General features: G+C 39.9%; 1 protein-coding gene across 2 annotated transcripts in view; it reads right to left on the bottom strand.

Moving 5' to 3' along the window:
* ptgfrnb (prostaglandin F2 receptor inhibitor b) overlaps positions 1-18,056 on the bottom strand; it is a 168,070-nt gene that overhangs the window by 56,912 nt on the left and 93,102 nt on the right. For both annotated transcript variants that reach the window (XM_062061599.1, XM_062061609.1), the window contains exons 8-11: positions 16,571-16,691; positions 15,865-16,084; positions 15,580-15,776; positions 7,374-7,481 (exon numbers count right to left, since the gene is read on the bottom strand). In XM_062061599.1, the coding sequence (XP_061917583.1) occupies positions 7,374-7,481; positions 15,580-15,776; positions 15,865-16,084; positions 16,571-16,691 (646 nt within the window). The remainder of the gene's footprint in view (positions 1-7,373; positions 7,482-15,579; positions 15,777-15,864; positions 16,085-16,570; positions 16,692-18,056) is intronic.

Raw genomic sequence — 18,056 nt, 5'->3', positions numbered from 1 at the left:
TGGCACAGACATGTGTGGACATACATTATGACACGATCTTCAGTCATGCTTTCGCATACTCTGTAGCCGAGCACCACAATAAATATGATTACTGGCGAAACTGTGAGTAAGAAGCAAAAGGTGCACCTCGGTGTTAAAAAAATGCCCGTCATAAAAACAAGCACCAACAGGAGAGCCGTTTTGAAAAGCTTCTCAGGAATGTAGTGCTGCAGTTGCTCAATCCATAGACCGCGTTACAAAAGGTGAGTGCGCTGGTAACAACACAGACATTATTTTTCAGCAATATTGCCCAATAACCCAACTGACATGTGATCTGAATGATGGTGCGTGCAATAAAACCAAAAAAGGCAGTGCTGGAGACACAAAAGAAAACACTTGTCACACCCATTGGAGCTGTTTGTTTGCTGAGGAGCTGAGGAAGCAAAGGCTCGGCACACCTTTGTTGATGCATGTCACATGACACCAGGTTGCAAGCTGCTCTATTACTCAACGTTCAGCACTTGTGCCACTCAACACTGCGACTTTGGGAGTGTCGCCGCGTCAACCATTTCTATACTGCCAATACATCAAACAAACAATGAATTGGAGAATTTATGGTATATACAGTCGTGGTCAAAAGTTGACATACACTTGTAAAGAACATAATGTCATGGCTGTCTTGAGTTTCCAGTCATTTCTACAACTCTTATTTTTTTGTGATAGAGTGATTGGAGCACATACTTGTAGGTCACAAAATACATTCATGAAGTTTGGTTCTTTTATGAATTTATTAGGGCTGCGAATCTTTGGGTGTCCCACGATTCGATTCAATATCGATTCTTGGGGTCACGATTCCATTCAAAATCGATTTTTTTTCGATTCAACGCGATTCTCGATTCAAAAACGATATTTTCCCGATTCAAAACGATTCTCTATTCATTCAATACATAGGATTTCGGCAGGATCTACCCCAGTCTGCTGACATGCAAGCAGAGTAGTAGATTTTTGTAAAAAGCTTTTATAATTGTAAAGAACAATGTTTTATCAACTGATTGCAATAATGTAAATTTGTTTTAACTATTAAATGAACCAAAAATATGACTTATTTTATCTTTGTGAAAATATTGGACACAGTGTGTTGTCGAGCTTATGAGATGCGACGCAAGTGTAAGCCACTGTGACACTATTGTTCTTTCTTTTATTTTTTATAAATGTCTAATGATAATGACAATGAGGGATTTTTAATCACTGCTATGTTGAAATTGTAACCAATATTGATAATGTTGTTGATAATATTCATTTTTGTTTCACTACTTTCGGTTTGTTCTGCGTCGTGTTTGTGTCTCCTCTCGATTGCTCTGTTTATTGCTCTGAGTGTTGCTGGTTTTGGAATTGGATTGCATTGTTATGGTATTGCTGTGTATTGTTTTGTTGGATTGATTAATTAAAAAAAACAACAAAAAAAACAAATAATAACAAATAAATAAATAAATAAAAAATAGATTTTTTAAAAATGAGAATCGATTCTGAAACGCACAACGTGAGAATCGCGATTCGAATTCGAATCCATTTTTTCCCACACCCCTACAATTTATTATGGGTCTACTGAAAATGTGACCAAATCTGCTGGGTCAAAAAGTATACATACAGCAATGTTAATATTTGGTTACATGTCCCTTGGCCTGCGATGAGGTGGCGACTTGTCCAGGGTGTACCCCGCCTTCCGCCCGAATGCAGCTGAGATAGGCTCCAGCACCCCCCGCCACCCCAAAAAGGGACAAGCGGTAGAAACTTGATGGATGGCTGTCCCTTGGCAAGTTTCACTGCAATAAGGCCGTTTTGGTAGCCATCCACAAGCTTCTGGCAAGCTTCTGGATGAATTTCTGACCACTCCTCTCTGCAGTCCAGCTAAATGTGTTGGTTTTCTGACATGGACTTATTTCTTCAGCATTGTCCACACGTTTATGTCAGGACTTTGGGAAGGCCATTCTAAAACAGTAATTCTAGCCTGATTTAGCCATTTCTTTACCACTTTTGACGTGTGTTTGGGGTCATTGTCCTGTTGGAACCCCCAACTGCGCCCAAGACACAACCTCTGGGCTGATGATTTTAGGTTGTCCTGAAGAATTTGGAGGTAATCCTCCTTTTTCATTTTCCCATTTACTCTCTGTAAAGCACCAGTTCCATTGGCAGCAAAACAGGCCCAGAGTATAATACTACCACCACCATGCTTGACGGTAGGAATGGTGTTTATGGGATTAAAGGCCTCACCTTTTCTCCTCCAAACATATTGCTGGGTATTGTGGCCAAACAGCTCAATTTGTTTCATCTGAGATCACATGGACAAATATAAGACCTTCTGGAGGAAACTTCTGTGGTCAGATAAAACAAAAATTGAGCTGTTTGGCCACAATACAAGACAGCCATGACATTACGTTCTTTACAAGTGTATGTCAACTTTTGACCACGACTGTATATATTCATTAATGCAGGGAAAACATTGGCGTCGACTGGTAAGGTTTGCACGCGCACATTCCTGTGCAAGGAAACGTGTTTACATATGTAACAGGACAACAGCAATATGACATCCGGGACAAGAGTACTGTGTTTGATAAACTTGCTGAAGGGATTTAATGTATAAATCATGCTGCGTCGGGTAAAGGAATGAGGCGAGAGATGAAGAGGAATGGTGACAGATGGGTCGAGGGAGGGAGAGAGCGGCACATGAGCTCATGTGACATGTATAAGTTAAACAGAATGGATGGGATGCATGATGAAGAAAGGAAGGAGGGCTTTGAGGAAGAAACGGGTGAAATGAAGACACGGCGACAGCTGAGGTAAAAGAAGCGCAAGTGTGGTAGGGTCATTCATTTGGCCAGCACTTGACGTTCTTATGTTGCAATGAGGCCAACATAAAATGTCATCACTCTAGGAAAGCGCACAATGAGAATCTGGAAATTAACACCAGGTAGAGAGTAAATTAGCAGCGTTTTTTGCCACGTTTCCTCATGAAGCACTGGAACATTATTATTAGCAGTGCTGATGACAGACTGACAGGTTATCACTGACTGCACATATGCAAATTGTGCTGTACTGTCTATTTCTGTGTGCACACACATGTGTGAAAGTCGAGGAGAGAGTGATAGTGGAATCGTAGTGAAAAAAGAGTAACACTAAGTAAATTAGGTGTGACTTGTACCGTATTTTTCGGACTATAAGTCGCAGTTTTTTTCATAGTTTGGCCGGGGGTGCGACTTATACTCAGGAGCGACTTATGTGTGAAATTATTAACACATTACCGTGAAATATCAAATAATATTATTTAGCTCATTCACGTAAGAGACTAGACGTATAAGATTTCATGGGATTTAGCGATTAGGAGTGACAGATTGTTTGGTAAACGTATAGCATGTTCTATATGTTATAGTTATTTGAATGACTCTTACCATAATATGTTACGTTAACATACCAGGCACGTTCTCAGTTGGTTATTTATGCCTCATATAACGTACACTTATTCAGCCTGTTGTTCACTATTCTTTATTTATTTTAAATTGCCTTTTAAATGTCTATTCTTGGTGTTGGGTTTTATCAAATAATATTCCCCCAAAAATGCGACTTATACTCGAGTGCAACGTATATGTTTTTTTCCTTCTTTATTAGACTTAGACTTGGACTTAGACAAACTTTAATGATCCACAAGGGAAATTGTTCAACACATATTATGCATTTTCGGCCGGTGGGACTTATACTCCGGAGCGACTTATAGTCCGAAAAATACGGTAATTATGAATGACAAAATACATGTTGCTTTGCATCAGACCAAAAAGGTTGGAAAGCAACTTTTTTACATTTTGGATTCATTTCAGTCACCTTTGGCTTTAGGTACAGTTTATTAGATTACAAGTGGTCATCCGTTGGTACATTGTGCTTTAAATACCGTTGCTTCAGTACATCCGCGGATATTTTAAAAATAAAAAAATAAAAACTTTTTTCAAGCATATTCTACATCAGGGATCATTATACTCAGTGGCCTAGTGGTTAGAGTGTCCGCCCTGAGATCGGTAGGTTGTGAGTTCAAACCCCGGCCGAGTCATACCAAAGACTATAAAAAAAATGGGACCCATTACCTCCCTGCTTGGCACTCAGCATCAAGGGTTGGAATTGGGGGTTAAATCACCAAAATGATTCCCGGGCGCGGCACCGCTGCTGCCCACTGCTCCCCTCACCTCCCAGGGGGTGAACAAGGGGATGGGTCAAATGCAGAGGACAAATTTCACCACACCTAGTGTGTGTGACAATCATTGGTACTTTAACTTTAACTTTAATTAAAGGCCTACTGAAACCCACTACTACCGACCACGCAGTCTGATAGTTTATATATCAATGATGAAATCTTAACATTGCAACACATGCCAATACGACCGGGTTAACTTATAAAGTGCAATTTTAAATTTCCCGCCACACTTCCGGTTAAAAACGTTTTATTATGCTGACGTATGCGTGTGACGTCACGAGGACAAGGGAAGTATTCGGAGCCCGGAGAATCCTATACAACAAGCTCTGTTTTCATTTCATAATTCCACAGTATTCTGGACATCTGTGTTGGTGAATCTTTTGCAATTTGTTTAATGAACAATGGAGGCTGCAAAGAAGAACGTCGTAGGTGGGATCGATCGGTGTATTAGCGGCTGGCTGTAGCAACACAACAAGGACCTACTTACTTAGCAGACGCCTAGCCGATGCTAGCCGCCAAACCCACGGATGAAGTCCTTCGTCGCGCCGTCGATCGCTGGAACGCAGGTGAGCACGGCTGTTGATGGGCAGATGAGGGCTGGCTGGCGTAGGTGGAGCGCTAATGTTTTTATCATAGCTCTGTGAGGGCCGGTTGCTAAGTTGCTAAATTAGCCTTAGCGTCGTTAGCAACAGCATTGTTAAGCTTTACCAGGCTGAGAATTATTAACCGTGTATTTACATGTACATGGTTTAATAGTATTGTTGATCTTCTGTCTATCCTTCCAGTCAGGGATTTATGTATTTTGTTTCTATCTGCATTTGAGAACGATGCTATCACGTTAGCTCAGTAGCTAAGTGTGTCACCGATATATTGTCGTGGAGATAAAAGTCACTTTGAATGTCCATTTCGCGTGCTCGACTCTCATTTTCAAGAGGATATAGTATCCCAGGTGGTTTAAAATACAAATCCATGATCCACAATAGAAAAAGGAGAGAGTGTTGAATCCAATGAGCCAGCTTGTACCTAAGTTACGGTCAGAGCGAAAAAAGATACGTCCTGCACTGCCTCTAGTTCTTCACTCTGACGTTCCTCATCCACGAATCTTTCATCCTCGCTCAAATTAATGGGGTAATCGTCGCTTTGTCGCTCCATTGTAAACAAAGGAAAATTGTGAGGAATATTACCTCCTGTGACGTCACGCTACTTCCGGTACAGGCAAGGCTTTTTTTATCAGCGAGCAAAAGTTGCGAACTTTATCGTCGATTTTCTCTACTAAATCCTTTCAGCAAAAATATGGCAATATCGCGAAATGATCAAGTATGACACAGAATGGATCTGCTATTCCCGTTTAAATAAAAAAAATTCATTTCAGTAGGCCTTTAAGTTAAAGTTAAAAGTCAAAGTCCCAACGCTAGTCACACACACACTAGGTGTGGTGGAATTATCCTCTGCATTTAACCCAAAATGCGGATTTCCGCGTTCCAGCGGACATTTCACATGCCTGAATCTTGGCACTACTCTGGCTTCACTGCGAAAATCATGTTGACCGACTTTTGGCAGAACAGCTTTTTGATGAACTTCATCTTCATCTCCTGCCTCATCAGTAACACATCCTTTCATTGGTGAGACTTTGACGCGAGCGACGTCAAAAGACAACTGCGGTACGTAAGATCGGACTTGGCGCAGAATTCAGACTAACCAGACTGCCATCAGCAGCTGTTTTGGAAAAGTGGAAATTAACTGTTGATTTAAAATGGACTTAATTTTTGACATCAATACAATAGCTTTGGCGTGAGCAATGTGGAATGACAACATAGGGCACCCAATGCTAACAACACGGAATGCTAACAACACAGCATCCACATGGTGGAGGACAGAGTTAAAGGTGGAGGACAGAGTTAAACAACTTGCACTGAGCCTAGTCTATAAAATCCACTACACCTCCCTGATACCGAAGCACATGTCAAACTACTTCCTTAACGTAAATGACCGCCATAACCACAACACCAGGGGGAGCTCCACTAACCACGTTAAACCCAGATTCCGAACTAACAAAGGTCTTAACTCATTCTCTTTCTATGCCACATCAATGTGGAATGCGCTCCCAACAGGTATAAAAGAAAGGGCATCTCTATCCTCCTTCAAAACCGCAATAAAAGTTCACCTCCAGGCAGCTACAACCCTAAACTAACACCCTCCCCGGATTGCTAATAATCAATTGCTAATAATCAAATATAAACAATCAAATGCAGATACTTTTTCTAATGCGTTATTCGGGTGTTACCATTTAGTGGTCAATTGTACGGAATATGTACTTCACTGTGCAACCTACTAATAAAAGTCTCAATCAAAGTCTCAAAGCTAAGGACCGCAGCTGCGACTGTCAGGATTACCAAGTTTTAGGAGTTTATTAAAGTTAAAAAGTTAAAGTTCCAATGATTGTCACACACACACAGGGTGTGGTGAAATTACTCTCTGCATTTGACCCATCCCCATGTTCACCCCCTAGAAGGTGAGGGGAGCGGTGAGCAGCAGCTGTGGCTGCGCTCGGTAATCATTTTGGTGATTTAACCCCCAATTCCAACCCTTGACACTGAGTGCCAAACAGGGAGGCAATGAGTCCCATTTTTATTGTAGTCTTTGGTATGACTCGGCCGGGGTTTGAACTCACAACCTCCCAGTCTCAGGGCGGACACTCTAACCACAAGGCCACTGAGCTGGCCCTTGGTTTTAGCACATGGAAGCTAGATTAGAGGAATAACCCACAATGTTTTAGTGGCCAGGCAACAGTCATAACAATGGCGCTTGACGGATCCTTCAGGCTACCGGTGAGTACTGTAAGCCACAGTAGAACATACTTATAGCTACTATATTGGGTGAAACGAGAGTATTATATCATGTTTAGATCGCTCGAATAATGTAAAAAATGTATTAAAGTCCTAAACAGTTTTTTCCGGTTCTAAGTATGAATATTTGAGAAAATTCATTTACCATGATCAGGACTGGAACCAATTAGCCACGATAAACAAAGGACAACTGTAATGCTCCAATGCTGAAAACTTGATTTTTAATGAGGGTTGGGCTCCCCGAGGTGACTTTGAATGTGTGTAATATAAGCTTATGGGTGTGTGTGTGTGAGTGTGTGTGTTTGTTGTACCCGTCTTTGGTGAGGATCCAGAGACGCGGACGGAACACTTCATCTTGGCGGTTTGCCATGGATAAACAGTACTGGTATCCGAATGTATAGCGATGGAGAAGGAAGGTCCTAAAAAACAAACACTTTGTCAGACAGCAGTGTGTACTGAAAGATAACACTGTAAAAAAACACATCATCCAAAGCCCCGTGGATGTCTGAAACATGAATGAAGTCTGTTTAAAAGCTTTGTAGTGTAAGAAGTGCTCCTAATATTTAGCCCTACCTCCTTTACTTGTGTCTACATTTGACAATCCACATTACACGCATATACAGGTACACAAACAATTGTTACACTATGAAATTAGACGCTGTCTTAGAAATAGGGGCCTCAACTGTGGAGATTCTGACCCAGGCTGTAAAAAAAGAGAACAGGAGTTTTCTTACAAATTCTTTTTGGAACACTGGAAAGAGGACGCTGTAAATCTACAGGGATGTGGGAGGAATGTTGAGCTTTTATCAAATGGATTATTCATCAGCGATGTTATGCTATATTGTGCTGGGCCTCACGGGGCAGTGAAGAGTGATGAAGGTATTCAAATAATTCCACTAAGAAACTTAGCTGTATTTTTATTGACATCCAGCATCAGACATTCCTATCCATTACATCATATATCTGTTGTCTGCCCTAAATGTCTAAATATTTTTTGTTTATATCCCAACGATACCACCCACACCCCACCCCCAAAAAGATACAGTACATACATACATATAGGGAGTAATCTTTTTTTTTTTCTTAGCTGTATTTTCAAACCATAAAGTCTACTAAATAAGAAACGGAGTAGCACCTCAAGCTTAATTGGGTCTGTGACGGACAGTGTTGGGACTAACGCGTTACTAAGTAACGCGTTACTGTAACGCCGTTAGTTTCGGCGGTAACTAGTAATCTAACGCGTTATTTTTTTATATACAGTAACTCAGTTACCGTTACTGCATGATGCGTTACTGCGTTATTTTACGTTATTTTTATGTAGTATTGGCTAGAAACTGAAGATCTGAGTGTGTTTTATTGGAGCGCTCCGGTGGAAAAGAAGAGGCGTGCTTTCCCCCACCCACAGAAAGCACGCCTCCCCGCAGGGGAGACGTTCCTCCAGAGCCGTACTTCGGGTCTAACAACCTTCACTTTACCCGGAAGAGGGTCTTTACAGCTGAGGGTGAATGACGAGCCCGGCGGTTTGTTGCAACTTTGTGACTTTATTGGACGCAGCCATCCACCAAGCCAGAGCACCTACACGCACTCACTGTCGCCGCTCCCTCACCTCTCTCGCCCACTCACTCACTGACGACACTCACCTCTCATGCTGTCATATCTTAAAGGGCCACACACACACACACACATACGCTACTCTCATAACAACTAACAAGACATCATGGCGAAGCCAGAAGTCGAGTTTTTTAACATGGAGACATTCTCAATACTTTTCTTTTGTCGAGCACAAAGAAAATAACATTTTAGTTAAATGTAAGTTGTGTCTTGGATCAAAGATCCTATCTACCTAGAGTTAAAGTTAAAGTGCCATTATGTTGCAGCTATTTAAAATAGTTTTGTCAATTTTTTCTGGCCTGAAATAAATTGGCCCTTTGAAACATATCTTTGTCTTTGTGTGTTGTATGTAGACCACATTGTTTGTGTGTTGTATGTAGACCGCATTGTTTGTGTGTTGTATGTAGACCACATTGTTTGTGTGTTGTATTTAGACCACATTGCTTTCTGAGTTCAGTGATGCAAATGCATGTCAAGTTGATCAACAGATGGTATTATTCTCCAGTGCAATAACAGTACTGAAATGAAGGCTAAAAGGGCATTAATGGGAGCCTTAAAAAAAGGGGGGGAAAAAAAGTAACTAAATAGTTACTTTTCACAGTAACGCATTACTTTTTGGTGTAAGTAACTGAGTTAGTAACGGAGTTACTTTTGAAATAAAATAACTAGTAATTGTAACTAGTTACTTGTTTTCAGTAACTAACCCAACACTGGTGACGGAGCTCTTAAATTAAAACACTTGTATCTTAAATCAACTTTGCCCACTGAAATGGACTGAAATCAATTTAAATCAGAGCTACTGTAGGTCACCCCAAAAGGGCACAATTTTAACATGCAACATACTTTAAACACCAGATAAGAAATGTTGGTAACACTTTAGTATGGGGAACATATTCTAAGTAACAAAGAGTTAATTCAGAGTTATTTGGACACTAGTGGAACATATAAGGGTTAGGGTTAGGGTTACTAATAAGCAATAATTCTGAGGATATTGAGGGAAGACTCTTAGTTAATGGCTTACTGGTTGTATAATAAGGCCAGGCATTATTAAATACTTAATAATGACAAATTAAGAGCCAATATGTTACTAATTTGCATGTTAATAAGCAACTAATTAATGGTGAATATGTTCCCCATACTAAAGTGTTATCGAAATGTTAAATGTAAAAACAATAAAATGTACGACAAACTACGGTAGTTTTATGAAGTAATTTAATAATAATGTACAGCATTTACCTTGTAGAGTAAACTTCTCCGGTATCTCCTTCGAGCTTCTTATTTTCATGGATAAACGTCTGCTGTTGAGATATTATTTTAACATTGTATCGTATTGTACATGGTAAACATTCTTGGCTTACGTTATTGACTCATTCTGCTTCATAATGGTGCAAACGAGCATTGTTACGCAGCAATTGCTTTGCCAAGTCGATTGTTTTTGCTGATTTCTTTCTTTAATTCAATGAACATTGTCCATTTCTTCTGTTCAGCACTGTCCTTCACACTTTCTTCCTTGCCATGTCCATTTCAAGCGGGGGGGTGCTGGAGCCTATCTCAGCCACAATCGGGCGGAAGGCGGCGTACACACTCACTTTCACACACTGGGGCCAATTTAGTGTTGCCAATCAACCCATCCCCAGGTGCATGTCTTTGGAGGTGGGAGGAAGCCGGAGTACCCACAGGGAACCCACGCAGTCACGGGGAGAACATGCAAACTCAACACAGAAAGATCTTGAGCGCAGGATCGAACCTAGGACCTTCGTATTGTGAGGCAGGCGCACTAACCCCTCTTCCACCGTGCTGCCCGTCACCAAACTCATCAATGCAAAATATGCTATTTGGTATGTCTTTCGGACATATTTCTCGTCCTTTTTTTTTTTTTTTTTTTTTTTTTTTTTTTTAAAGGTCTACAACACTCCTTATGCTAGGTTCACACCAACGGCGCTTTGACGGCGCTTTAAAGCGGCATGCAAAGCGGCGTTAAAGCGTAACAAAGCGTACACACTGGGAGTCAAATGTATTGTACATGCAAATTCACATATACTCACACACATACATAGGTACCTACGCTCCCACATACATATACAAATAAATACAGTACATATTTACACACTCAAAGATCGTACATCCACTCGCACATTCATTATACAAACATACTGTATACACATACTGTACATATACATTCACTGTAAAAACATACATATACACATACTGTACATACACTCACTGTACAAACACACACATACACATACTACACATACATTCACTGTACAAACACACACATACATATACTGTACATATACATTCACTGTACAAACACACATATACACATACTGTACATATACATTCACTGTTCAAACACACACATACACATACTGTACATATACATTCACTGTACAAACACACATATACACATACTGTACATATACATTCACTGTACAAACACACATATACACATACTGTACATATACATTCACTGTTCAAACACACACATACACATACTGTACATATACATTCGCTGTACACACATATACACATACTGTACATATACATTCACTGTACAAGCACACATACACATACTGTACATATACAAGTACATATGCACACATACACTCATGCACATAATCACGTTTCATCAAACATATATTAACGTTGTTGCCCTAGGGTAAACTGGGTATAACACATGGCACACTGACAAAGCTTAACCTATTGTTACTATAACAATCTACAAGGTTAATGTAGGTTGCTTCTCTTTCTTCCCCTCCATTTTTCTGCATTCTTTCGTATCTCAAGTTATCATTACGTATATGTATTGTTGCATTTGAACAATTGTATTGTTGATAATAAAGGTAAAGTACTGGTATTGTTTATTATCAATAGCACTATTTCTATTGGTATTCATATTGCTCCATTTTTAGTGTAATAATGCTCATTGTCATTTCTGTATATTTTTTTAAATTTTCGCTAACTGCTTATTTGCTATTACTTTTACCATCATATTTGTACATGTCGTATTTGCTGATGTTGCTCTGTTGTTGTTGTTGTTGTCGTTGTGTTTGCTGTTGTTGTTTTTGTCTCTGTCTAATCCCCCTCTTGTCCCCACAATTCCCCCCTCTGTCTTCCTTTTTCTCTCTTTCTATCCCCTCCTGCTCCGGCCCGGCTGCACCAAATGATAATATAAATACATTTAATAAAGTCAAAATACAAGTAAGGCAACAGGAGAAGTATCCTACACTTCTCTTTTGTAAAGTAAATCTGAACAGCCGATATGGGCATCTACATCTGCTATATGATTTGCCCGAGAAGCTGGGCAGGACATTATTAAAAAAAAAAAAAAAGCGTAACAAAGCGTGATTAAAGCGTGAGGGTCGTAATGGATCGTGGGAAAGCTTGTAGTGAAGCGGGACATGCGGCAAGATCGGCAAAATTTTTTAAACGGTTTAAAAAAATTCGGCGCTCTGTCAAGAATGGAATAAAGCGGAGAGAGCGTATCAAAGCGTGACAAAGCTCAGCAAAGCTAGAAGCAAAGCGTAGGAAAGCTTAACAGATCTTGGTTTAAAGCGTGGACCCCAGTCTACAACTACAAATAGGAAGTGACTGTGATATTGACCAGTGACATTGAAACTTTATGTAAAACCAACACAGGATTACAAATCCATTCTCTTTTGCATCATTGCCTTTTTTATACGATGATCATTGTTTCTGTACTTCTGTGAGTTTGCTGTTTGATGTTACAGTTTGACATTACTGTCTATAATTTTTCTGTATGAAAATGTAAACAAAATGGTTCTTAACTTTCTACTTTGTGGACAATGTTGATCCACTCTCTTGTATCATCTCATACAACATAATGTACCCTTTGTCATATGAACCCCACATTATGTAACCTGATTGGTGAACAGTGATACTATTTGTGCTTTTTTTGTTTGGTCAAGTTTGTTGCTTGCTGTACATGTTGATAACATCTTCCTTAATAATAAAGAGAATATGTTACGTTTAAAAGAAATGCCTTTTATTATTGTCAACTAGCATAAGAAATGAAAGATAGATATTTATTAAGATGACAAAGAAATAAAAGAAATGAAGATATAAAACATAATATAACGGAAAAAAAAGAGAAATTGAAAAAATAAATGAATATAAAAAATGTGTGGAAAACAGTATACTGAGTTTTTCACATTTTTTTTTACTTATTTGTTTATCATATTTCTCTTTTTTATTACATTATGTGTTTTATCTTGTATATAATAAAACAAAAAGAGAAATCAAATAAATAGATAAATCTAAAAAATGTGGGGAAAACTTAGTATACTGAGTTTTTCACATTTTTTTCTTATTTTTTTGTCATATTTCTCTTTATTATTATATTATGTGTGCGCACGCAATTTATTCATCAAATTCACAAAATAATAATCGCATCAAAGCGTAATAAAGTTCAATAAAGCGTAATAAAACGTATCAAAGCGTGATTTAAAGCGTATCAAAGCGGCATCAAATCGTGAGGAACGGTAACAAAGCGGGAAAAGAATTCGTATCAGAGCGTATCAAAGCATAACATTACTTCGGAGATCGGGATATTCGTGGAAAAATTGACAAAAATGACGGCGCTTTGCTCGCCGCTGTGAACCAGGCCTTACACATTAAAGGCAAGCGATCAATGTGCAGTTTTGTGCTAACACATACGCACACACATTTCCATCCCCCAAAGCAAACAAGGCGTACTTTCAAACATCTCAGCATGAATGCATGTACAGTATGTGTGTACCCTTGCACGGGGTCCCCGGGTTGGGGGCAACACACATTTTCAATTTGGACACACAACTCTAGGACACTTGCAAAATGCACACACACACACACACACACACACACACACACACACACACACACACACACACACACACACACACACACACACTTGAAGGCAGGGAAAAGGGACGCAGCAGTATGGATCTCTGCAGCTGGCTGATTGGCCAAAGGGCTTCACTTTGAAGACGTCCCAGCAAGAGAGAGAGGGAGTTACTGAAGTTAAAAGGGAGGGGAAAGTAGCTGAGAGGACGCAGTAGACAAATTCAAGTAAGAGAAGGAGCGTTCAAGGGCTCCTTCACTACAAATTTCAATCGCTTAGCTCCGCCTCTATCATCCTTCAAACGTATTCATCTGATCTTAAGCTGCACACTTTTGTTCTGACTACATCCCATTCACATCAAACAATGTAAAGTAGGCCAGGTTGGTGCACATGCTGTGCATCTTTATTTAAGTTGGGAGTCGGTCGATGAGTGGGTAGTCAAGGCCGCCTTGATGCATGGGCTTACCTGGGCGGAATGCAATGTTTGGTGTTCACGGCTGTCAATCACAGACATGAACACCAGGTAAGAAATCGTAATATATTTGCATTGTTGCTGTTCTGTTGGATGAAATTATGTTTTGTTTTTGTTCAAACTGTGTTTTCGGAGTGGGGTCGAGAGGCGAGAATGTTGAGGCTTGGCTCTTTCGCACCGTCCTAGTGGCTCCCGGGAGCTTTTTCAAAAATGGAAAAAGATGGGGGGGGAAATATATTTGTTGTTTTAATAATGTTTCTGTAGGAGGACAAACATGACAAACCTTCCTAATTGTTAGAAAGCCCACTGTTTAATATGTTTGTGTTTAAGCTTCGCTGATGACAGTATTTGGCCAGCGTCGTTTTGTCCTACTTATTTTGGCAGTCTTTGAACTCACCGTAGTTTGTTTACATGTACAACTTTCTCCATCGCTGCCACAGAAAGACGTGCTTATTAATGCCACACCTTTGTCTCATTTTGTCCACCGAACGTTTAATGCTGCGCGTGATTGCACAAAGGTGAGCTTTGTTGAAGTTATTGACTTGCGTGGAGTGCTAATAATCCATGCTAACATGCTATTTAGGCTAGCTGTGTGTACATATTGCATCACTATGCCTCGTTTGCAGGTATATTTGAGTTCATTTAATTTCCTTTACTTATGTCCACTGTGTATTTGATTTATATTTGCATGTCTAATGACACATTATCTGTATGTAATATTGACTGCATTTCTGTTTGTGTGCCATGTTGTTCCAGACCACAGCAAACGTTACCCAGCTTGCAAAGATTGTAATAAATCCATTAGAAGACAGCCTGTCCTTTCCTTTAACTTGGGCACACATATCAATACCTTTGGCAGTTTTAAGCCAGTCATTTCCAGGAGTTATCCCACCCTCTGAGACACCTACTTAATGTGTTGCCTTCATTATAACACTTACACTACCGTTCAAAAGTTTGGGGTCACATTGAAATGTCCTTATTTTTGAAAGAAAAGCACTGTACTTTTCAATGAAGATAACTTTAAACTAGTCTTAACTTTAAAGAAATACACTCTGTACAATGCTAATGTCGTAAATGACTATTCTAGCTGCAAATGTCTGGTTTTTGGTGCAATATCTACATAGGTATATAGAGGCCCATTTCCAGCAACTATCACTCCAGTGTTCTAATGGTACAATGTGTTTGCTCATTGGCTCAGAAGGCTAATTGATGATTAGAAAACCCTTGTGCAATCATGTTCACACATCTGAAGACAGTTTAGCTCGTTACAGAAGCTACAAAACTGACCTTCCTTTGAGCAGATTGAGTTTCTGGAGCATCACATTTGTGGGGTCAATCAAACGCTCAAAATGGCCAGAAAAAGAGAACTTTCATCTGAAACTCTAAAGTCTATTTTTGCTCTTAGAAATGAAGGCTATTCCACAAAATTGTTTGGGTGACCCCAAACTTTTGAACGGTAGTGTACATAGGACTTTTAACTTTTTGCGGCTCCAGACAGATTATTTTTTTGTATTTTTGGTCCAATATGGCTCTTTCAACATGTTGGATTGCCGACCCCTCAATTTCAGCAGACGCAACCATTTGAACCCACCGTTCTCTTGAAAGTCGATCCTGACTTTGTTGGACTCGGCGCTGCCGGCGCTGACGGCGCTGGTCCACGTTTGTCTTGGTTGTTGTTTGGTCCATGCAGTGACGTGACACCAGTAGAATCCTCGATCTGACAACTGGACGCCGCCAAGGCGAAACCGAAACTCAGTTCCACTGGACTTGACCAAAACAAGATTGTCTCTATATGGACGGAAGGGGACATAGTTTTTGGATTCCAACATAGCTCAACGGGAACACAAGTGGGTTCGGTTTTAGAGCAGGTACGCACCTCCGTTTGGGGTCTATGGTTACCCCGTGATGCATAACGTTGTCAGGGCTCAGAGTCATGATAGTCCTCACACTGCTCCCCAGGCTGTCCTGTGATTGGATGAGCACTGCATAGCTCGCCTCACCCAGGTTCTCGGTTGTCACCATGCAGCTCATCTCGAAGGTAGCCCCGCCCACGGAAGCCTCGCGAATGCGCTTGGCTGCGACGTTCAGCGACGGACCTGGAAGAATCCACCAGTAGATCGATGAATCGACCCCTCAGCTTTATGAAAGACATCATTCAGCTCGGGCAGAAGGAAACGCTCCCTAGAGGGGGCAACCCCATAACAGGAAGTGATAAGCAATTACGCCATGGAGTTTTTCTGATTCAGAGCAGATGCGCGCACACACAGCACGCTGTTACATCATGGTACAATTAGCTCAAGTGAGGGCACCGAGTCAGCATGTGGACGTGGTGGAGGAGGGGAAGTGTGTAGAGAGTAGCAGACAACAAAAGATCTGTTAAAGGCTTTTCTCTGAAGTCTGGAAGTGACATTTTTGACACTAATCTCATTCATCAGAGCTCACAGAAGTATTCCTTTGACTTGAAAGCACAATCACATCACATCACATATAGTTTTGGAATAAATGTTAAGCTTCCCAAAGAAAACTGATGCAAACGTCATGGTGTAACGGTGTGGCAGATAATATAAAAAAAATTCCCATACTTTTGGTTTCCCATCGAAGAGTCAGTGGCACGCTTTGGTTCTCTGCGGTCTTCACCAAGTCGCCCTGGTTGTTGACGGCCCACGTTGAGATGGCACAAACATACTGGCCCATGTCGATCTCCTGCGGACAGATGTATGAAGTAGGGATGGGCGATATGGCCTCAAATTTATATTGCAATATATATTGTAGCCTTCTGCAATAACAATATATATCACAATTTGTATGTAAAAAAAATAATATAAAAATATTAAAACGTGTTACAAACATTCCTAATTTGTTTACTGACATATTTTGTAACAAATTGTAACAGGTTGTATAATTTTTTCTAAACAAATAATCTATTGCTAATTTACTGTTAATATATGCCTAATTTCTGTTGTAACATGGTTCTCTCTACACTTCTGTTAAAATGTAATAAAAACGAATTATTCTGTTCTGATTCTCAAACTGTGGTATGCCACTAATGGTATGCCAAATAATCACTGCCTTGTGTATAATATATATATATATATATACACACTACCGTTCAAAAGTTTGGGGTCACCCAAACAATTTTGTGGAATAGCCTTCATTTCTAAGAACAAGAATAGACTGTCGAGTTTCAGATGAAAGTTCTCTTTTTCTGGCCATTTTGAGCGTTTAATTGACCCCACAAATGTGACGCTCCAGAAACTCAATCTGCTCAAAGGAAGGTCAGTTTTGTAGCTTCTGTAACGAGCTAAACTGTTTTCAGATGTGTGAACATGATTGCACAAGGGTTTTCTAATCATCAATTAGCCTTCTGAGCCAATGAGCAAACACATTGTACCATTAGAACACGGGAGTGATAGTCGCTGGAAATGGGCCTCTATACACCTATGTAGATATTGCACCAAAAACCAGACATTTGCAGCTAGAATAGTCATTTACCACATTAGCAATGTATAGAGTGTATTTCTTTAAAGTTAAGACTAGTTTAAAGTTATCTTCATTTAAAAGTACAGTGCTTTTCCTTCAAAAATAAGGACATTTCAATCTGACCCCAAACTTTTGAACGATATATATATATATATATATATATATATATATATATATATATATATATATATATATATATATATATATATATATATATATATATATATATATCTGTGTTGGCCCTGTGATGAGGTGGCGACTTGTCCAGGGTGTACCCCGCCTTCCGCCCGATTGTTGCTGAAATAGGCTCCAGCACCCCACGTGACCCCAAAAGGGACAAGCGGTAGAAAATGGATGGATGGCATATATGTGTAAATATATATATATATATATTAGGGCTGCGAATCTTTGGGTGTCCCACGATTCGATTCAATATCGATTCTTGGGGTCACGATTCAATTCAAAATCGATTTTTTTTTTTTTTTAATTCAACACGATTCTCGATTCAAAAACGATTTTTTTCCCGATTCAAAGCGATTCTCTATTCATTCAATACATAGGATTTCAGCAGGATCTACCCCAGTCTGC

This window comes from Entelurus aequoreus, linkage group LG01, assembly GCF_033978785.1.
Source record: "Entelurus aequoreus isolate RoL-2023_Sb linkage group LG01, RoL_Eaeq_v1.1, whole genome shotgun sequence".
Lineage (NCBI taxonomy): Eukaryota > Metazoa > Chordata > Actinopteri > Syngnathiformes > Syngnathidae > Entelurus > Entelurus aequoreus.
The sequence above is the reverse complement of the archived record's forward strand: the minus strand, read 5'-3'. Positions and strand labels throughout refer to the sequence as shown.